The sequence below is a fragment of the Alligator mississippiensis genome, chromosome 6, assembly GCF_030867095.1.
Source record: "Alligator mississippiensis isolate rAllMis1 chromosome 6, rAllMis1, whole genome shotgun sequence".
In the NCBI taxonomy this organism is placed as follows: Eukaryota; Metazoa; Chordata; order Crocodylia; family Alligatoridae; genus Alligator; species Alligator mississippiensis.
The window spans coordinates 55054843-55076960 of NC_081829.1; the positions used below are offsets into that span (position 1 = coordinate 55054843).

General features: G+C 44.0%; 1 protein-coding gene across 1 annotated transcript in view; it reads left to right on the forward strand.

Annotated features, from left to right (window-relative positions):
- The window catches only part of TET1 (tet methylcytosine dioxygenase 1), a 147067-nt gene that overhangs the window by 39445 nt on the left and 85504 nt on the right, over positions 1 to 22118 (forward strand). The window contains exons 2-4 of the mRNA XM_019484386.2: positions 2099 to 4667; positions 6889 to 6979; positions 8677 to 8770. Coding sequence (XP_019339931.1) covers positions 2099 to 4667; positions 6889 to 6979; positions 8677 to 8770 — 2754 coding nt within the window. The remainder of the gene's footprint in view (positions 1 to 2098; positions 4668 to 6888; positions 6980 to 8676; positions 8771 to 22118) is intronic.

Sequence of the window (22118 nt, forward strand, 5' to 3'; positions counted from 1 at the left end):
TCCTTGACTTCTGCTTTAATATATCCTCAAATTATATAGCTCCTTTCATTTTTATAGTTGGCTTTTAGTATCCTCATTTGTTTGGGCTACAGTCTGAGCATTTTTTCAAAGGAATCAATTTCTGTCTAATAACTGAAATGGTTTCATATGCAGCCCTGGTGATGATGGAGACTACACTCCACTTAAATATTAGACTATTTTTTCTCAGTCTTTTTGAGCAATGAACTTCTGTCAAATTTTAGAATTTTTTATTGACCAGTATTCATCTTTACTGTTCAATGTTTAACTGAAAAGGGTTGGAGGAGGTGTGATTTTATAGGCCATTAACCATGCCCCCTAGTGGAACACCAGTGGTTAATGGACCACAAGATAAGATTATTGAAACGAAAATGAAAAAATAAGTAAAATATGGTTCAGCTACACTAGGGACTATCCAGAAGTCAGTAAATTCTTTGGTAAGATACAGACTACACAGTAACTTGGACCATGGATGTGTACCAGTTTTCGCTTCTCATCAAGAGACCCTTATTAATTTGCTATATAAAAGAAACATGTTGCTCCATTGTACTAAGTGAAGTTAAATTCACACTTTTATGGAAAAGCTATGCAAAGCCTTATGCAACACTTCCCTCCTGTTTAATTTTTTTGCTTCATTTTAAGGACTTTAGGTTGTGTGTGTGAAATTGTAGCAGATGGCTTCAAAGCTTAGTAGGGGCTCAGATCTTCCACTTTCTCCCCTGCTTTGAAATGATTAATCATGTTGACTTTTTAGGCTGTCTTCAGGCATTCCCCCAAAGTTAAAGCAGAGGTAAGATGAATGCTGTGAATTCTGACCTCTTTCAAATCTCTTGGGCTAAATTATGCTGTCAGGTATTTTGCTGCAAATTCAGATTAAAAACCGTCCATTTTTTTTCAGAGTTTCAGTGAGTTCTGGAAGATGGTCCTACATTGTGCCATGTTTGTGTCACATTGGAAGATTTGGGTCTCAGTCATGATGACCTATGTATTTTAAATGTAATAAAAACAATTAAAGTTTTAAGATTTAAACTGGTATAGGAGATACAGCATCTCCCAATCCTCTTTCTAAATTCATTATTGGACATGGTACAACAGCTTTGGGGCTTCATTGTACAGGAGGTGCCAGTACTTAAAATAGCAGGTAATTGTTGGTGTAATCTAACGTGAATTTGAACCTATATAACTTACATGGGGAAAATTACTCTGGTATGGAAGTGACATTTTTGGCTTATGCCATTTCTGGAGGAGTTGAAGCCAAACTGTAATGCTTTATCCTTACACTCCTGTGACCTATTTGACTTGTACCTGTTGTTTTTGTGGGTCCAGGCACGCAGGAAACAGCTCAGCCATTTAAGGGTCATACTGAGAAATAGCAACAGGCTGTTCCAGTGCTTTACACTGGTCTCTTACTACCTTCTCACCTGATCTTCCTGTTCCTCTCCTAGATCTTGCTTCCATTCATCTCTTTCCCTGCCCTGTCTTATCGCCCAACTGCTTTTCAGTTCCTGACCTCTTGCTTCTTGCCTCTGGCTCCTGGTTACTCATCTCAGCTCCTGACTCTTTGCTGGGATTGCTTTCCAGCCAGTGGGATGAACCATTCTGGTTCTGACATGAACTGAAAACAGCCACCCCTGTATTGGAATCAAAATTGGACAATATAAAGAGTTGAATAAATAGAACTATACCATTTTTTACTGTACAGATATAATTTTACCAATGTAACTGGTAACTCTTTCTCAGTAGACTAGCCCACAGTTCCCAGCCTGCAATAAGTTCCAAAGAGGATTGTATCTGCTTGTGCAAAATTCATTACAGGATTGAGGCCTTATGATCTGATTTTTGTTTACTATATGCCCATTATATTTGCTTGTATTTTAAGACCTTTTTACATTACCAAAATGGTATAAAGAGATCTTTGGACTTCAGATTTTCCACTGACAGACTGCTGTTTTTCAACTGCTTTGGTAATGCTTAAATAGGACATTTCTCACTGTCAGGACACTGTAGGTTGAATGCTTCTTAATTTTAATAATTTAAACAATAATTATAGCTAATTCTTATTTTTCCTGTTGTTTTATAGGCAGATTTAGAAAACAAACCAGTAAATGGCCTCAGACCAGAACCCATGGAATGCAGTATATGTGGTCATGGTGAAAAATACAGGGTGAAAACAAGCCAAACACTGCCCTTTGAAAATGTACAGTCTAATGAAAAAGAAAGCATGACAGGCTTAGAAGCAGAAAAGTGGACAAATAATGAGAAACCGTCTTTTGGTGTCCATGTCAATGGAGATTTCCATGGAACCGTGACAGGAAATGAACACTTGAAAAATTCTGAAGAAGGTGAAAAAACAGTCTCTCCCAGTGAGTTAGTTGAGCCAAAAAAGATTTTTGCACAAACCATCAAAAATGGCCTAAAAACCATACATTATTCACCATCAGAATCAGATGTATCACTGACAAAATTAATTGTAGAAGAAAGGGCAGATTTGACAAACAGCTGCAGAGAAAACAACTCCCATAATACACACTGGACAAATACTGCTAATTTGAATAATATTGTGAACACTTTGACAACAAATGTTTGCTGTATTCATCCAGAAAAACAAGGAAGTATTTTCATGAGACAGAAATTAAACTCTACCAGTAAAATCTTTCAAAGTTCTGATAATTCAGTTTTGCAAAGCAGTTCCATTGAGGATCCACAGGAAAGGGCATGTTGTACCCCTGTGCCTGAAACAGAAGTCCATGTAGAGAAAGATGCAGTTAAAATACCAAACAAAAAGGCACAACATGAAAATTCCCCACTTCAGCCAACTTTTTTGTCTCTGATTAAAAACAGAAACTTAACTGTAGAACAAGTAGTAGCTATTGAAGCATTAACAAAATTATCGGAAGTCCCATTAGAAGCTTCAACACCAACTAAAACAGAAAGTATTGATCATGTAGCACAACAAACAACTTCCCATCTACTCCACCATTCCAAAAGGGACATTTCATCTGCCTTGACATCTTCTACGTTAAAGGAAATCAAAGATGCATTTTTACAGAATGAACAGCAGCTCTTGTCTCACCATAATGATTCAGAGAAACAGTTCCTTAATAAGGCAGTGTTGTACAATGGCCAAAGTACTGTTTCAGAATTACATAATAAGTCTGCCAGTAAGATTGATGGGTTATATAAATTTCATTTAAGTCCAAGAGACACTAAATCTTTATCTGTTTTAGCAACTAATGCAAAATCATCTTCAGGACCTACTACCAAGGAAAAAAACTCCCTCCATAAAGAAGTTACCATTGCTCCATGTTCTAACAAGTCGTGTAATGTCCAACAAATGAGTAATAAATTGGAGATTCTTGGCCAGTTAGAAAAGAAAGATCATAAGTATGTGAACTTAAAAAGTAATTCCATAATTAAGGAAGGAGGAATTCACAGTCAGGATGAGGAAGATGTAGCTACACAATTAACTCAACTTGCAGCAATAATTGAATCAAACCAGACAAATCCAGAACAGCAAAATGATGTAAAGACTTCACTTCTCAATCTTATATCACATGAGATGCAACCAAAACATAACCAAGATCAATACCTACTGCAGAAAAAACAATCTGTATTTATAAAGCACAATTATAATTCCTTGCTGGTAAAGCAAAAACATTCGGCACAAAAAAAAGGAAAAAATGCACCATGGAAACAAAGACACAAAAAGAAGCCTCAAGATGCAGGCTATCAACAAAGTAATGAAAAACAGCAAGAGCAGTCAGCATGCCAGCATAGTGAGTTAGAGGATGTTTGGATGTCATCAAAACTGCACGGACTTGGTCAAACCATGTCACAAGATTCAAAAATTGCTGCGTCAGAAAAAAAATCTCCCAGAACCAAAGTCCAGAAGGCACTAAATCAAAGTACTTTATCACAGCAAAAACATAGATTATTTCTACCACAAACTCAGATAAAAATCCATAGACCTTTACCTGAGGTACTACAGGAGAAAACAAAAGACAGGCTGTTTGGCTGTGAAGTAGTAACTGAGCAAATCAAAGCTGTAGGATCCAATGATATGTTAGGTATGGATCTACTGAAAAATGACACCGTTGTTACCTGTTCACAGTATGGTGAACTTGCTTCCAGTAATCCAATGACTGCTTCACAATTAAAAACAGAATCCTGTTTGAATAAATCAAGTGAAGACATACAGATGTTTACAGAAAAAGATGATAATTCTCAGGTACAGCAAACAACGAATGTCATTCAGACGCATCCTTTGCCTCAGACACTTAATCAGTCTAACCAGAGAGCTAGTGAAATATATTGTGAAGCCCAAGCAAATTTTTTGCAGAGCGCTACAGGGCAAAAAGTGGATCAGCACTTGCAAACACCACCTGCTACTTGTGCTGAAGCCGACTTACCAGATGCAGTAGAAACTCTCAGGAATATAGAGTGTGCAGGTGAAGTTACAGTTCTGACATCAACAAGTTTGGGTACCGATAAGACACAAAGTATAGGAGACTCAAGGTGTTCTCCAGCAAAGAATACACTCAGCAGCTTTCTTGAATCTCCTATGAAGTTCCTGGACACACCTACAAAAAATTTAATAGATACTCCAACAAAAAAAGGACAGTCTGAATTTCCAACCTGTGACTGTGTTGGTAAGTGTTTTTAGACGTACATCAGGTATCCAGGTTGTAGCTGTACTGGTCTAGAGGAAAAAGCAATCAGGACTTGTAGTAGAGATGATACCTTGCAATTAAAGGATTTTTTTTTGCAAAAATCTTGTTGATCTAATAAAAGATATCATCCCTAATACGAGTGCTGATTGCTTTAGACATACATATTTCACATTATGTCTCTTAACATTGGAAAGTTTCCTTTACATGTTTTCATTTTGTGAATATTGCCCCCTATCTCCCTGGGTTTCATTGTTTGAAGGGTCCCTGATGCTTAGTTCCTTGGAGGAGGGGAGAAAGGTGCTCCTTTTTACCCTTTCCCTCCAATGTGAATAACTTTTGGGGCATTTAAACCTGCTCACTGCAAGGTAGAAAAACTCATTAGGTAAGTGTCTAGCCTTAAGGGTAATGATGTAAGTGTGAACAGGGCCAAGAAAGGGCATTAACATTCTGTGTTGATATGCTTCAGATCATGAAGTAATTTTCATGTGATAAAAGGGAAATTTTGTCTTCCTTTAGCTACAATGCAGGCTTGACAAAAGATGGGGGCAGGTTTGATGAGCTTTGATCAAAGGAGCAAAGTAGGGTACAGGTTATGGTGGTTATGGGTAATGGTCTTTACTTATCACAAAAGCAATTAAGGACCTTGCAAAAGGATTATGAATGCCTGTTATCCCAGAATCTGAGGGGACAGATGTTCATATCGCCTGTAGTGCTACAGAAATGGTGCCTGTGCTACAGAAATGTTCCTGTTTGAAATAGGACCTTTTGTGTATTGCTGTGGCATATGTAACATCTGTACTACAGAAGGGGTCTTTCATACCTCCATTATCCCACAGTGCTTTGCCCTCTCCCTCCACTCCCCTTCCAAGGGGTGGTAGGATGGAGAATTGTGGACTCCTTGACAGCCTTCTGCAGTGAGCTGTCAGAGTGCCTGCTGCTGGTTTGGCCACTGGAGTAGCAGTAGCTAGCTGTTAGATAGCCTCCCCCTTCTCCCCACCTGCAGTGGGTGAAGAGAAATGTTGCTCTGGAACCCAGAATATCAGCTGTTAAAAGTAGCCTGCCCTCTCCCAGGCTGGAGAAGGCAAACTGGTAGGCTGTCAGTAATCATTAGGTTTGCCTTCTCTGGCAGAGGAGAGAGCAGACTGTCAGTGATCGGGTTCACAGATGGGCTCCCTTGAGAGCAGGGGGAGCAAAGGAACATCCTTTTGCTCCATGACTGAGGAGCATGCCTTTGGCAACTTTTTGGCACTCAAGATGGGGGGGTGAGGGGGTTCTGAACATGTACATACCCACATAATGCTATATTTGTGTTGCTCTACAGATGAATGTGTGTTCAAGGCTTAAGTGACATTATAATTTGTACCCATGGGGTGGCTCTTTGCTGCTTTAAATAGAGACAAATCTTTCTTACAGGATATGGTAGGGGAAGTGAGGGATGTGGATTGTGGCAGAATGGAATGACAGTCTGCAAGGTGTAGGCAGGAGTGACCCCACAGATCTTCAAGATCTTGCAGGACAGGGAAAGAACCAGGTCTCGGGGTGGTCAGGAAAGGATTTCAGTATTTCAAACTAGTCTTTTTTTTATTTGGAGACCAAGCAAGGTGTCTTACAGGTTTATAGGTACAGCTTAACTGGTGACCCTAGCAATAGAAAACCACAGGTGAAAAAGAAAGATGCACACTGGAACATTTTTTATTATCCGGACCTTAATTTCTGGTCTTGTAAATAAAATACAAATGGAGAGTTAGGTGATCTGGGTTCTTTTCCCAGATCTGTCCTGTGTGACTATGGGTTTTGTCTCTCCCTGTTTAAAATGAGCTCCCAGTTCCACTGTTTACAATGAATTAATAATACTTCCCTGCTTCACTGAGTATTGTGAAGATTCATTCATGAATATATGTAAATAATGTAGATTATTATGGAAATTGCTATAGAAGTGCAAAGTATTAATGTTGTTGTGTGTTATAATTTAGAAAAAAATCCATGAGTAGTTTATTGGATGATAACAAATTGCACATTGTATTTTATTAATTCTTTAAGGTATCTGTTAATATACAAATCATTAATCATGATTAAAACCTTTAAGATTTTACGCATTTAATTTGGGAAATAACCCAATAAATTAATGTGTATAGGTATTTTTTAACATTGTGAATACATTTTGTACACAATCAATTTAATTTTCTCGTTCTTCTGGCAGAGCAAATTATAGAGAAAGATGAAGGCCCATATTATACACACCTTGGGACCGGACCAAGCATTGCCGCCGTCAGGGAAATAATGGAGAACAGGTGAGAAAAAAAACAGTGCAGCTTGTAGTACTACATACATTTTATTACTTGCAAAAACAAAATAAATAACAATATAGGAAGGGTGATTGAGCACATCAGGGTCCCAGGGGCAGCCGTGGTGCCCCCTGGTGACTTTGCAACTGTGCCCTGCTCTGCCTGTAGGGTGTCCTCCTTTCTGTCTTGGCTCCCCACACCTTGATGAAATAATAAGATAAAAAGGTAGGCTGCCTATGGGCTTTCACGTGGGCCCCACTGGGGTTCCCCAGCTCCCTACTGGTCTCTACTATACTATTTCCAGGACCCTTGCTGAGCCTCTCTACGGCTGTGCCACTGTGGGGCACCTGCAACCTTAAGGGCTAATTGCATGGCTCCGTTCCTCCCCTACACCATGCCCCAAGCCTCCTGGGTGTTACTGTGATGTTGTTTGCCTGCTGGAGTTTCAACATCCTTAACCGCCACCCCTTTCCTCTTAGCTAGGCCTTCTAGCCCAGGCCTACTGTATCAGACCTGGCGTTGAGGCACCATCTCTAGTTTAGCCCTTTTGGGCATTGGGCCCTTGGCTGTGCCTCTCTTGGGCTTTTGGCTCCTGGCCCCTATGTGGCTCTGTGGCCTCACACTCTGTCCACTCTGGGTTCAAATGTCACTTGGGCCTTGAGCCTGCCCCTGGCAGGGCTCAAGGCGATTGTGTGCCCCATAGGCACTAATGGGATCTCTGTGTACCACCCCTTACAGTCCCAACCCATACCACCAGTTTAACTTCAGCACAACCTAAAAATAAGCCCCTGGGTTAGAACATAAACACCAAAAGGGGTAACAGCCCTCTACCCCTTTGAGGAAAAACTTTCCCTCACCTCTCAGCTAAGATAGCTTCCAAGTCCTGGGCTATATTCTGGTGAGCTTCCCAAGCTTCACCAGTGAATCATATGCAACACTGCAGTCCCTTCAGGAGCCTTGCTGCCAGGTGCTTTTCCCCTTGTGGCTGCCAGAAAGAGACTGCCTGACCATCTCAGGCTCTGGGCTTATATAGCTCCTGAGTGAGTAAGCCCCCTTCCAGTCAGGTGAGTCTCTCATTAGTCCCCTGCACCACCTGCAAGCAGCCTCACAGGCTATTAGCTCCATTAAAGGAGCAAGCACACCCCAGTGCTCTGCTGCAGTGAAGATAGTGGATAGATAGAGGATAGATTTGCCTGCCTTTTTGCATTATTGATTTGTACAGCACCTTCCCACTCTCATGGACATGAATCGAACAGCTGCATCACATAATCTTTTCTTATCTTTTCATAACTTCAGTAGGTTTGGTTCAATCCTGCTGTGACCTGAGCACATTCAGTACCAATTAAAGTCAGTGGGGATGAAGGTTAGTACCTTGCCCAATTGAGCTTACAACAATCCTGGCTGCAGAAAAACAGGCCACAGCAGAAATAGGTTAATCTAATAAACAAATAAGGTATTAGAATACATTCACTACATATAGAAATTGAAGAGATGACCTCTTCCTCCAAAATGACACTCATTTAGGAGCAGTCCTTTCTTGGAAAAAAAGAGAAGCACTTCAGTGTGGGCTTTGATTTTAGACAGCTGTACTTTTGACAACTTAAAGTAGGTATTTTGTTTCTATCCAATTCAGAGCTTAAAAGGTCATAATGTCTCTAAAACGGATTCTAGATTGTAATCGTAACATGTTTTTTCTTATACAGGTATGGAGCTAAAGGAAGCGCTGTAAGAATAGAGGTAGTGGTTTATACAGGGAAGGAAGGAAAAAGTTCTCAGGGGTGTCCAATTGCCAAGTGGGTAAGTTTTTCTATTGCAGTAGTAGAATTCAGTTTTATTATGATGTTTAAATTTGACTTATGTTATCGTTTTGCAGTAGAACAAGTACCTGGTTCTCCATTGTGTATCTAGTTTTTCATAGGCATCTCCTTGAGTGTTTGAGCTTGGGAAAACTTAAAATTACAGTATCTTGTAATTGAATTTGTTATAGAAAGATACAAAGGCCCTTACAAGAGTTAGAAAAGCAATCAAATCAAGGGCAGGAGGGTCATGAGAGTGTCTGAAAGGCAGAGTTAACTAAGACTTCATATACAAGTTCATATCATTTGGGAGAGTTCTCCTGGTTTTGTTTTCCTGGTAGAAGAATTTAACTATTGATGCCTGAACAGACATTTGAATTCTGAGTCCCTGAAGAGCAGAAAGCTTGCAGTACTGATGCTGCATAGCTACAGGGCCCTTGTGCACACATCTCAGCATGCTCTGCAGGCTCCATCAGTCTGCCTGAAGGCAGATGGCTACCCTGTGCAGTGTTGCCCTGATCGGTTGAACCAAGCTGATCTGGGTCAACCTGTGTCTCCCTGCAGCTTAATGTGGAGCTCGTGGAGCGTGTTCTGCTCCCTGTTTAGCTGGAGCAGTAGAGTACAGAAAACAACACACTGTCTTCTGGAAAGGGGTGGGGGAGGGTGAGAACAAAGCACCCTGGGATGCAGGAATGCAGTGCTGTGGCTTTTTTCAGACAATAATGTTTACAAACATTGTCTCTCCCAAGAGAAACTCTCCCTTGAATGATTTAACCGTGGTTGTTCCCAGGTTATTTTTCTCCCAGAATATTCTTTTTTGCTGTGGGAGAAAAATCCTGAACATCTGTACACTTTGGTTTCTACTGGGAGAACAGTGACTCTCCCAGGAGAAACTGAATGTCTGTACATGGCATTGTTATTGTGAGTGAAGGATATAAAGGGATGTATGGTTGCTCTCATGAGCTGAAGTGCTGTGCATTAACATTTTAAAAATACCTCTCAGTTCTCCTAATGCCTAAAGATAACAAAATGATAAAAAGATAACAAAAGAAGTGGATCAGGAAGTTCAGCTTAATCTACTATCGAGTTCATTACTATCTTAAGGACATTTTTAGAAAGGTAGATGTTATAGTGTTAGTTTTCACCCTAAGTATTGTAGCACTTATTGTTCTTGGGAGTCAGGAAATGAAGAAACAAAAATAAACTCCAGGAAAAGTTGTAATAAAAATGTTGTTCATTATTCTTACTGGAACCACTGATATATGCAGAAGTAGATTTTCAATCTGGCAAAGTAGGTTTTGGAAATTTGCATGATTTCACTGGTGGTTGTTTCAGAAACATTATTGTTGCCTATATAGGACCACGCAATTGCAAGTAGATTTGGAAACTTATTTCATATTTGAATGTTTGGTGAAAATATATACACAGCATTTATAGTACTGTCTGTGGCAGTGCACAGACAGTATTATAAATACTTTTTTAGACTTAGTAACTCTTCCTCACAGAGAGTGCATTGTGTGTGCATGATGCTGTCAAATTAATTTGTTTTGAAGTGAATTAGCACCAAGGAAAAAGGTTATCAAGTTTCTTTCATGGAGGAAAACTAGTTACATATACCTCTAACTCAGGTAGAATTATGTAATTTTGCTCAAAGTTTCAATCAAATAATAATGACCTTTGAACTGCAGAGAGAGACATGAAATTTCAATCATTTTTTTAAATTATAAGCAACTGAAAGGATAAATTTAGAATAAAATGGCCTTCTCAACTTTGACTCAGCTATTGCCATGCTCAGTTGTACAGCATCCAAGATTTATATAAAACATTAGTAGATCAGGGGTGTAAAGCTCATCTGGCGCTTGGGGCCAGATGTATGACACAGGGCTGGTCTGCAAGCTAGGTCAGACCCACGTAGTGACCCTGCACGTGAGATTCAGCAGATGTGGAGCAGCCAGAGTGGGCACTGTAGTCAATGCAGTCCTGTTCTGGCTGCTCTGTGGCCATATTGCATGCATTGACTAGTCTGGGCTGCTCTAGGACACACCTGGTACTGCCCGATGGCAGCTGCTCCGAGACCAACACAGCATATGCGGCCTGTGGGTCAGCTCGTGAGACCCACAGGCGTTGCCAGGGGCCAGATGATAGGGGTCAGTGGGCCAGATCCAGCCTGTAGACTGCATCTTTGACACCTCTGCAATAAACTGTTAGGTACCTGTATAATGATTAGTTATAAAACTTTCATCTAGCCATGCTTAATATGATAGTATTAAACACAGACCCCATTATGGTATTATACAAAGGACTGACTGTATAGGGGAAAAGCAGTTTTAGGATGATAGAGACAAAATGTCTACAGAGTCAGTTTCTTTGACCTCTCTGTTTCTAAAGAAATTGAAAGGGGAATCTAATTATAGTGAAACTAGACATCCTTCTTCTGTACTTAGGCTTGGCAAAATTCAATTTTTATTTTTTTAAATAATTTTGACAGCCAAAATAAATATTTATTTTTAAGCATTTATTCAGATTTTTATAGATTTAAACTTTCAGGATCGCGTTAAATTAGCATGCAGGGGTGCATGCACGCACACATGCACTCACACACGTACTCACAAACATGCTCACTTCCTCCTCCAGCCTAGCATACAGGTGTGGGGGAAGTTGCTGTGCTGCCGAACTGTCAGCCCACCTTCCAGCACCTGTGTACAGCACCACTGAACTCAGCACCTGCTTTCTTTGTCCTGTGGCAGTTGCTGCCCCCAAGCATCTTCTGCTCCCTGACAAGGAAACCTCTGGCTGCTGTAGCAGCATCTGCTCCCTGCAGCCAGCAGCTCACTCTGCCTGCTGGCTTCCACCAAGTTTGCAAGGGAGGGCCCAGCTGGGTTGCACCCTGCAGGTATTGAGCTCAAGCTGGAGAGGTGGGAGCACGCACGCATGCGCGCGCTCCCATCCACCTCCATCTCCATCTGCTACTCAGCAAGGAGCCTGCCTGGGTACTGCAGCAACAGTCTAGTCTTACTGCCTTTTTTATAAATTTAAATTATTAACAATGGAAATACTTTTCCATCAGTCTGTGCATGTGAGGTGAACTCGCAGTTTACCAGTAAAAATTGAATCCCACGAAGCCTAACTTTACTGTACTGTAACACAGTTTTTCAACGTCTTCAAAGTGGTGATTATCTGACACAGCGATGACATTTAAAAGTTTTAAAGGCTTTTTTCTCTAGCTGTCAGGAGGAAGGTTAGAAACTTGTTTGGCTAATTTTAGCTGTCTTTCTGATAGAGTTTTGTAGAGTGGTTTTAATGAATTTCTTCCCTCTCCTATATGGCCAGTGATTTATCTGTGCAAGTTACACTTATTTTGGCTTGAAGGCTGAGTGTGTGAGTTTAATATTTTCACTGTCAATACAAGATATTCATAGAAAATGGACAAATTTTGGATTCAAGCATGGCAGAATAATTTTAAATGTCATCTGCTTAGGGTATTTTAGGATGGAAGATATTTTAGGATTGAAACAGATTATGTAATATATCGATAACCATTAAGTCCTCTCACTGGCAGTTTACCCCCTAATATTAATTTCCTCTTAAAATATTATTTAGGTAATCCTAGATGAGTGCCAGGTGCTTTATCTACATATAATTACACAGGTCTTTGCCACAAAGGGATTGTACACACAAAAAAGGGCTGAAATTCCCTTCGTTTTTGGTCTTTTTCAGATTTCTATTTTTTAGATTTATATCTGCTGAAATACTGGATTTGGCCTGATCAGCTATTTTCCTGACCTTTCTTTTAAAAATTGTGTAAACTTTCTTTAAGATCTTTTCTTTATTTTACTTTCCTAGAAAAATAAAGATCTGGTTTCTCTGTACTTCTGTGTATTTATTCTGTGATCTTTGGGTGAAATTCTGACCCTACTGAGGTAAATGGTAAAGCCCAAACTGACTTAAATAGTGCCACAGTTCTCCTTTGACTGCACTTCATACTTTAAGTGCTGTCAGCTATACCCATAACACTGATTTTGTAATCAGGTTAGTTAAATTGTAGATGGTGCTGAAAAAGAGACCTCATTGTTTCCTTATTCAGGGAAAAATAATTTAAACTTTTAATATTTTTGTAATTGCATTTGATTAATGATGAGTGTTATACTGCAGGACACAATTCTGCCTGTGATATTAATTTTCTTTTAGTGTAATCAATACGCAGTCAGCCACCAACTCCTTGCTTGTGTCCTGGTATTTGAGTGGATGCCTTCCCTTTTATTTGCTCTTTTGAACTTAGTGTCATTACCTTACATTTCTACTACTGACTGGTAAATCATTTAGTGCTAGTATTTTTAGGGCATGTCTACATGTGCCTGTAGGGTGACATTGCTACTGTGCTGTGCTTTAATACTTCCTTTCCATGATGAAGTAGCAGCCAATACTGTGCCGTATGCCAGGTGCACGGTTATTTTTAGCTGCTATTTTGCCATAGCTGCACACTATAATGAGGGAACATGCCACAAGAGCCGTCCCTCAGGTACAGCAAATTGGGGTGACTGCCCCAGGCCCTGCACTTTGGGGAGCCACCTCAATTCATGTCCATGAGAGTGGGAAGGTGCTGTACAAATTAATAATGCAAAAAGGCAGGCAAATCTATCCACTATCTTCACTGTAGCAGGGCACTGGGGTGTGCCTGCACCTACAGCTGGCGGCTCAGCCCCGCACTGTGGAAGAAGCACAGAGACCACCCTCCCTTCATGAGGGTACCACAGCCCCACACAGTGTTAAGGGGACCTGACACAGGCTCATTTGCCCTGGACCCTGCACCCCGCTCATGTCGGCTCTGCGTGCCGCTACGGCGAAGTAGCTGCTGGTCATATGTAGACATGTATAGTTGCTAGTCCCACCCAGTACCTTAGCAGCGTTTGTGACAAGAGCTAAGTGAATCATTCCTACCAAACAACTTAATGAGCATAGTCTCTTTTCCTGTTCTTAGCATTTCAGTGGTTAAATCAAGATTTACTATAATTCATTTACGTGAAAGGTTTTGGTAATTCATTTTCCATATAGGTTGGTTATCAACAGTTAATTCTGCACCTGTTTCTGCACCAGTGCAGTCAAAGAGATGCATCATAGCTTCAGTGGACATAATGCCAGGACTTTCAGTGTCTATAGGATTTATATTGCTTCCTATCCATTCCTTCTGTCATTCCAATGTGCATTGGCTTGGGCTTATAAAGAAAGTTTTAAAAAATTATCTGGAGCTTTGCATAGAGGTAGTGGATAACCAGATATAGAAAATTTTATGGAACTTGGAACACTTTCAGTTTTATACAGTATGGGCATGTCCAGACAAGCGAGCACATGCCTGTTGCAACATCTCAAAGCAGTTTGAGATGCCGCAAGAGGCATGCTAGGAATGCAAAAAAAGTTCCTTCTATTACATATTTGCAGCATGGACTCTTATTTTGATATCGGGAAATCCTGGTATTAAAAACAAAAACACACCAGAAAAAAGTAGCCCAGGGCACATTCTTAGAGCATGCCCTGAGGCAACTGGAGTATGGGTCCTGTATAGAGATGCTCTAGCACCCGCCAGAGGATCTCTATAGCTGCCCTATAGGCCTGTGCGAAGCAGCTGATATTCGCTTTGGATTCGGATTTGGCCAATTTGGGGCACAGTGATTCAATTCAGTGATTCAGATCACTGTCCTGAATTGATTCAGCCGAATCTGATTTGGAGATTTGGCTGCTGCCAAATCTCTGAATCACCCAGGCCCATCCCCTTCCTGTTTTCCCAGCCCTGACAATGGCTGCCCCGCCTGCCCCAGCTCCCAGCACTTGGGAAAAAATAAGCCCCAACTCACTGGCTGCTGCCAGGGGTGATCCCCACTGCCCCATGCTGTGTGGGGGGCTTTGCACAAGCCCCCCGATTCTCCCCGCTGTCCCAGCCCCTCCCCCATGGTTGCCCCGCCCACCCACAGCTCCAGCCCTTTAAGGTAAAAAAAAAATGAGAAAACCCCCTGGATTCACCAGTTCCTGCCAACAGGGGGGTGATCCCTGCTGCCCCATGCCATGTAGGGGGCTCTGCACAAGCCCCCCAAAGCCCTGAGGCCCTGCAGGAGCTTAAAGGGCCAGAGCTGGGAGGGGGGAACGGGGGGGTCAGGGGGCTTGTGGCGAGCCCCCCATGTAGCGTGGGGCACTGGGGGCAGCGGGGATCGCCTCCCCACCACCCGGCAGCACCCAGTGAGTTAGGGCTTTTATTTAAAGCACTGGGAGCTGGGGTGGGCAGGGCAGCCATAGGGGGGCTGGGGGAGTGGCCAGGGTGTGGCAGGGCACTGTTTGTGCCTGCCACTTCAAGGGCCTGGAGCTAGCAGCTGCCAGGTGCCTGATGAGGGCAGCCATTTTGAACCTAGGGCTGACCATATAAACAGGGCAGTTTTGCTGCTGCAGTCCAGGCAACAACATCGCCTGGCCGGAGGGCTGCTGGTATCACCTGGAGGTAAGGGAGGCGCTGTAGGGGATGGTCAGGAGGCTCCTGGTCCTGGGCATGACCTAAAACTGCACCCTGCAGGGAGTGGGTGGCCTGGTGGTGCTCTCAGTGGCATGGGAGCCCCCAGGAAATGCCAGGCCATTTATCACCCTGGTGAAAGGTGGGTCGGGGTGCCTTAACCCCTAGTCCCCACAACCAGGTGGGTTCCCCACTTTTTAGGGTCTGGAAGGTGGAACCCCAGAGAGAGAGAGTGGGGCCATAGACTTGCACCTGTCTGGACATCCCCTGACTGGTCAATGCTGGGGCCAGGACCTGAAGAGTCAAAGGGCCAGGGGCCCACCACGAGGAACGCCCAAGAGCTGAGGGCCTGGGGTTCTGACTGGGCTAGAGGTGGGCCAGGGCTAGTAGCCAAAGGTCCCAGGGGGGGACCGCCCCCAGAAGGGGAAGCAGTTCAGGGAGCTATGCTGCCCAGGATGAAGGCAGATTAGGCCGCCAGAATGGAGGGATCTTAGAGGGGTCCTGACTGGAGAAGTCTGGGGCCCAGCGTGGGGCCAGTGATTGTTGAGAACATCTGGATGCCAACTGTGAGGCTTGGGCTGCGGTGTAGGGGAGGAACGGAGCTGCAGATAGCGCCCCCTGGCATCGGGGCAAGAAATGGGCAGCCTCCCGCTTGATTAACATTTTTTAATTAATTTCCAACAAGGCATGGTGGGTGAGAAGGTGGGCAGTTAGCCCAGAAACAGGTGGGCAGGCCACAGTGAGATTGGCCCAGAGTAGGCCCCCCTGTTACACAGGGGTTGGGGGGAGCTGGGGGAGCAGGCAGGGGATGGGGGCTCGCAGGGGTCCCCCCATGGTCCCCTCCCCCACCTGCCCTCTACCTACAAACTCCGAGTCTAGCTCCAGCTCCCTGCTGCAGCCCACAGGAACTGTCCGAATCACTGAAACTCGCTGAATGTTTTCCAAAGATTCAGAGAGCTTCAAATTGATTCGGACCTTTTTACTGGTCCCTTGATTGAATTTGGATTTGGAGATTTGGCCACCGAATCAGGTCGAATCTCCTCCAAATCAAATCAACACCAAAAATTCACACAGTCCTACTGCCCTGTTCTCCTGCTGCTCCAGCATGCTGCTTCAACCACTCCCACAAACCCCACCACCCACATACCCAGCCACAAACCCTACACCTCCCCCAAACCCCTGCACAAGCCCCATATCTTCCCAACAAACCTCACCCCCACAAACCATAAACCCCCACACCCCACTCACAAATCTCAAGACCCTGAGTGACCAGCTGACCTGCTAGCAAGAGCTGCAGCTTCAGGGGCAACTGCTACATTGCAGCCCTGCCCCATGTCCACACCAGTGCTGGGACATGCAGCCCCATCCTGGGGGTGCTTCTGGTCCCAGGAACCACTTGTGTGTGTGTGATGGACTGGGGGGGAGGGGGGGAGGTTGCAGTAGGGGTGTGCGAGAGAGAGAAAGATGGGGGTCGGAGGTGGGGTAGTGCTCTGTGTAGGAGAGGCCACCAGAGCCAGGCTTAGAGCCCCCCTAGCTTCCAAAAGCAGCCTGTGCAGGGGGGGCCAGTCTGGAAGGGAAGGGGCTTGCCCAGCCCAGTCCCTGAGCCCTACACAAGGGCTTCCCAGTGTTGGCTACAAATGTCCAGCTCAGGATCCTTAAAATTCTAGTTTATTAGGCAGATTGAAACACTGTAATGAGTTAAGTCATAAACCTTGGGGCTGGTCCCCACACACACACACACAGAGTAGCAAGCTACAGAGTCAGGTATACCTATCCTACAAGCTCTGGAGTCTGCCGTTGATGGCCAGTCGAGGCTTCTTTCAGCGTGGTGTTATCATCCAGAAGGGGGTCGCCGGCTCATCCTTCTGGCAGGACAGGTCGGGTGCTGGTCAAGTTGGAGATCAAGAGGGCGCCACTGAGGGTCACTTTTCACTGCCTTTTATCTGTCCATGGCAGACTTTGGCGACTCCCCAGTTTTCAGGTTTGCCCAATCCAGGGGTCATTGACCCTTGTGGGACTTCCCCCCTCGCTGGCTACTGGATGGCATCTGTCAGCCCCAGGGGTCGTCCGCATGTACGTGCAGGTTTGGGAGTCTGTTGATGAATTTTGAATAGGGCTCTGGGAGTGGTTGATTTGGAGATATTCAGCCCAAAAGTTGGTCCCCGGCATTGATTAACTCAGGCCAGGGCTTCTAGCCCTTGATCAGTGAGGTTTAGAGATTTCCCGGTTGTTACATTGTCTTCTATTGAGTTCTTCCGTTGGTTGATCTGCAGTTTTCTTAGGTGTTAATTGCTGCCTGCTACCGTGTTACACATTCAATCACTGATTCACTCGCTCTTTCAGGGGCCAGCCTGATACAGAGAAGGGCGGTTTGATTCCTGCCTTTGTTAACATTGTTACAATGTATAACTTACTTATGAAACTAAACACATTTAGTTGAAAGTTGAAAGGTGAGGAGTATAAAATATAAGCTACAAATGTCATGCCATGGCACACAAATAGATAAAAATACCAAAATACAAGGGGAGATGCAAAATACACACATACACATTTCAAAACACAATTCCTTATCTTAAAGAGAAAGAAAGAGGAAGGAAGAAAAGGTAGAAGAGGAAAAACATATCCAAGGAGGGGAGAGCAAATGCAGGCAAGAGGAAAAGGGGGCTTTCTGCTACACCAGGAACAGCTCGGGGGTCACTGAGGCCTGGGCACAGATGCAGGAAGCAGGACAGCAAGGGCGGGCACTTCTCAGAACCACAAATCAGTGGGTGGAACAGCTGCAGCTGGACTCATGTCCTGGTGCTAAGGTGGAGCTGCTACCAGGAGGGAGCTAGTGGGGACAGGCAGAGGCTACAGGTCAGAACTGAGGAGCACTGGGGAAGGAGGGTTGTGGGTTGGAAGTGAGGGGCAAGGCAGGGGAAGGGCACCGGCATATCAGTGCTTCTCAGTGCCCCACATCCTGGTGAGCAAAGGGGGCAGGGCCAGCTCTAATTTTTCTATGATGAAAAAAACAAAAGCAAATGCCAAAGTATATAGATACAGTAAAAGTTCTGTTAACTGGTATCTTACAAGCCAGCATGCTCAATTAACTGGCATGCCGGCTTGTAAGATAAAGTGAAACCGGAAGTGCCCACTGTGACACTTCCAGTTTCTCCGAGGCCCCGCAGCCCAGGGCAAAGCAGCCTGCTCTGCCGAGTTCCCATGGCCTGGGGGCATAATAGGCTGTGCGGGGCGGGGCCCGCCTCCCTGTCCTGTGGGCCCCTGTGGCAATGCTGTGGGAGGGGTGACAGGATGCCCCAGACACAGCAGAAGAAGCAGCAGCCCGGGCCACTCAATTAAGCGGCATATTTTGTTATCCGGCATCCCCCATTTCCAGGGGATGCCAGATAACAGAGCTTTTACTGTATTTAGAATTCATTTTATTATCATAATAGAGGCACTGGTAGGCTTCCAAATTAGTTTAAAATTGTAAATATATCAATAAAACATTGCCCAACTGATCTCTCTATATATAGTGATGTTTCATTTTAATCACAGAAAAATACAGATGTTGGGTATTTTAATTAGAGAATTTGGGGGGTTTATTGGAGAATTTGCAATTTTTAAACCAGGATCTTTGCTGGTGAGGCAAGTGGCGAGACCTGGGCAAAGGAGCCTGCCCGGTGCCAGCACTGAGGACCCAGCTGGAGGGCAAACAAGGTGGTTGACCTGGCCATTTGGAGCCAAGAGGACACGCTTTGACAGTTCAAAGTGGGCCACTAAAACGAGCGCATCTTTTGAGTGATAGCTGCCCAGATGGTAGAGCAGGGGCACCAGAAGACATGACAGCAGTTCTGCATGAAGACCAGCTGTGCAGCTATGGCCGACTAGCAGCTGGCCCAGAAGTGCCAGGAGGCTCTGCTGCACTTCCCATACCACAGCCCAGGCAGCTGTGTCATCCCCATCTGGGTCTGGCAGCCGTGCAGGCACAGGTCCAAGGGGGGTAGATGCTGTCACAGGTGGCAGCAGGTCACAGCCAGGCAACAGCCCCCATTGCCAGACTGCTGCAGTGGGTAGAGGGTGTAGAGGCTACTCAAGCTTAGGGCTGCTTCAGCAGCCCAGCTGGCACAAGGGGCTAGTGTCCCCAGATACCAATTGGCTGGGCCTCAGAAGCTCCTGTCTATTTGTAACATTCAAATACTGCAGGCCCTAAAGCCCACCCGGCTAATGAGTAGCCCCTATTGTATGGGGCCTCAGAAGCTCCTGAGGGTAAGTAGCCCTGAGCTGCTTACCAGGGCAGCTTTTTATACTGCTGTGCTGGCCCCAACCTCTAGCTCCCTCTGGGTGAAGATCTGGGAGGAGCTGAGCAGGGTCAGTTTGCCCCAAGTGGCACAATTTACCCCACACCAAAGTGCATGTTCAGGTACGTGTGCTGAGGCACCCATTTCTGGCACAAATTTGTACCGCTGTTACTTTAGCTGCTGCAAGTGCACATGCCTGCATGTGTGGACACGCCCTACTTGTCCTTGCCATGAAACAATTAGTCAATGTAAGATTTATCAATTAGATGTAAAGTTCAAAATCATACTAAAAAATTAACTTAAAGTGAAAATGAGCACTTCGATTCTCAAATACTGGTATAAAACCTCTGTGAAATTGTAGAAAAAAAGGAAAAATTGACTTTGAAAACCTGTTTTGCAAATTCAGAGATTCACAGATTGTAAGTGGCTGGCAGGGACCTTACAAGATCATTGGGTCTAGCCCCCATACACTAGGCGGGAAAGACAAGTGGGGTGAGGTGACCGCAGCAAGGTGACCATCCAGTCTCAAAAATTTCCAAGGTAGGCGATTGCACCACGTCTGGAGGGAGTTTATTTCACAGTCTGGACACCCCGACTGTGAAGAAGTTTTTCCTAGAGTTGAGCCTGAAGTGGTCTTCCAGGAGTTTGTAGCCATTACTCCTGCTTTTCCCCAAGGGTGCCCTGGTGTACAGTTGTTCACTGAGCGCTTGATGTATTCCCCTGATGTAGTGGTAAGCTACCAAGTCCCCCTCAGCCTTCTCTTTTTTTAGGCTGAAGAGGCCCAAGTCCCTCAGCCTTTCCTCATATGGCTTGCCTTGCAAGTCTCTAATCATACAGGTGGCTCTTCTCTGGACTCTCTCAAGCATTTTCACATCCTTGTTGAAGTGTGGCACCCAGAACTGGACACAGTATTCTAGCTACAGTCTCACCAATGATGAGTAAAGTGGAAGAATAACTTCCTTGGTTTTACATGAGATGCATCGGTTGATGCATGCAAAAGTTTACCCTGCTGGCTACAACATCGCACTGATGGCTGATGTTCATACACCTAGGTCCCATTCAGTCATGGTGCTAGTCAAATTGGCGCCACCGACCCTGTAAGTATGTTGGGGATTGTTCATCCCCAGATGGAGCACTTTACACCTCTCGGTGTTGAACCTCATCTGGTTCTGATTTGCCCAACTCTTCAGCCTGTCCAGGTCCGCAACTTATCTTCAAGCAGGACCATACTCCCCCATAGCTTGGTGTCATCCACGAACTTAGCCAGTGAACTTCTCACCCCCTCATCCAAATCCTTGATAAAAAATGTTGGAAAGCACTAGACCAAGCACAGACCCCGGAAGGACACCACTGGCCACCTCTTGCCAGGACAACACAGATTTGTTCATAAGAACTGTCTGGGTTCTACCTTGCAGCCAGTTTCCTACACATCTAACTGTTGAGCAGTTAACAGAATTTGGCTTCTAAGATCCTTGTGAAAGATTCGCTGGGATATCTTAAATTTTGGCATCAACATATTAATTTCACTCATATGTTTTATAACATTATTATGGTCAGTCTTTTGAAGTACTTTTCCTTTCATACTATTTTCATACTAGATCTCTAAACATAGAGCAGACAGGACAGCTTCCTTGAATAACCAACTTCAGTCTCAGTGGAATTAATGGAAATGCAGTGGCCATTTTTACCAAGAAAAGTTTCACTTCTACACAGCAAACCATTAACACAATGTTAACTGTCCATTCTGAGAGCATTCTGTGGTTTGTCTTAAGAAAAATTAGATGTCTTCTTTTAACCTGCCTTAGATCATTAGCATCAAGAAATTGTGTATGTTTTATTAAGAAAATTAAAATGAGGGTGTTTGATCTGAATAATGTGGAGGCTTCTCTGTTGTTACACCTTTTAAGACTATCCACACTGAAAAATGTAAATTTTCCTCAATTGTACGACTACATACTTTTTATGAGACTCACAAAAAATTATGACAGGAACAAAGCTAAAATATAGTAATAATGCATGAGCAACATTGTGGAGAGTATGACAGTCCTTTTTGGTTTACAGAGAGTTTAAAATGAGAGAAAAGATGGGAAAAATCCTATACACATTACAAAAGAACAGAAAAGAGAGAAGTTTTGGAGGTCAGTTAAGTCATTAAGGTACAGCTAGCATCTGCTCTGTTGTGGTGAGGTGCCCATCAGAGATTGGAAAAACCAGAGCCCTGATACTTCTCCATTTTTCCTTGTGCCCTTTTAAACTGGTTTGTGGCCTTTGCAGTTGAGGGGTACAGCTGCCTCAAAGCTTCTGATTGTGCTTGGGATGCTGAAATGCAATTTAATACTATAAGAATGGATAGAAGAAAACTAGGAAAGCACACCACTTCCGCGATAAAATGTCAAGACGCTTTGTCTTTTCTGTTTGATTGCTGATTTTTCATCCAGTCCTTCACTGGAATTAAGGACTGGATTTAGTGGAGCTGTACTCAGCTGTGTCTCATTTCTTTCTGCCTTTGTCATAGAGAAGTAGGGCTGGAAGGGACCTCCATAGGTCATCTAGTCCAACCCCCTGCCTGAGGCAGG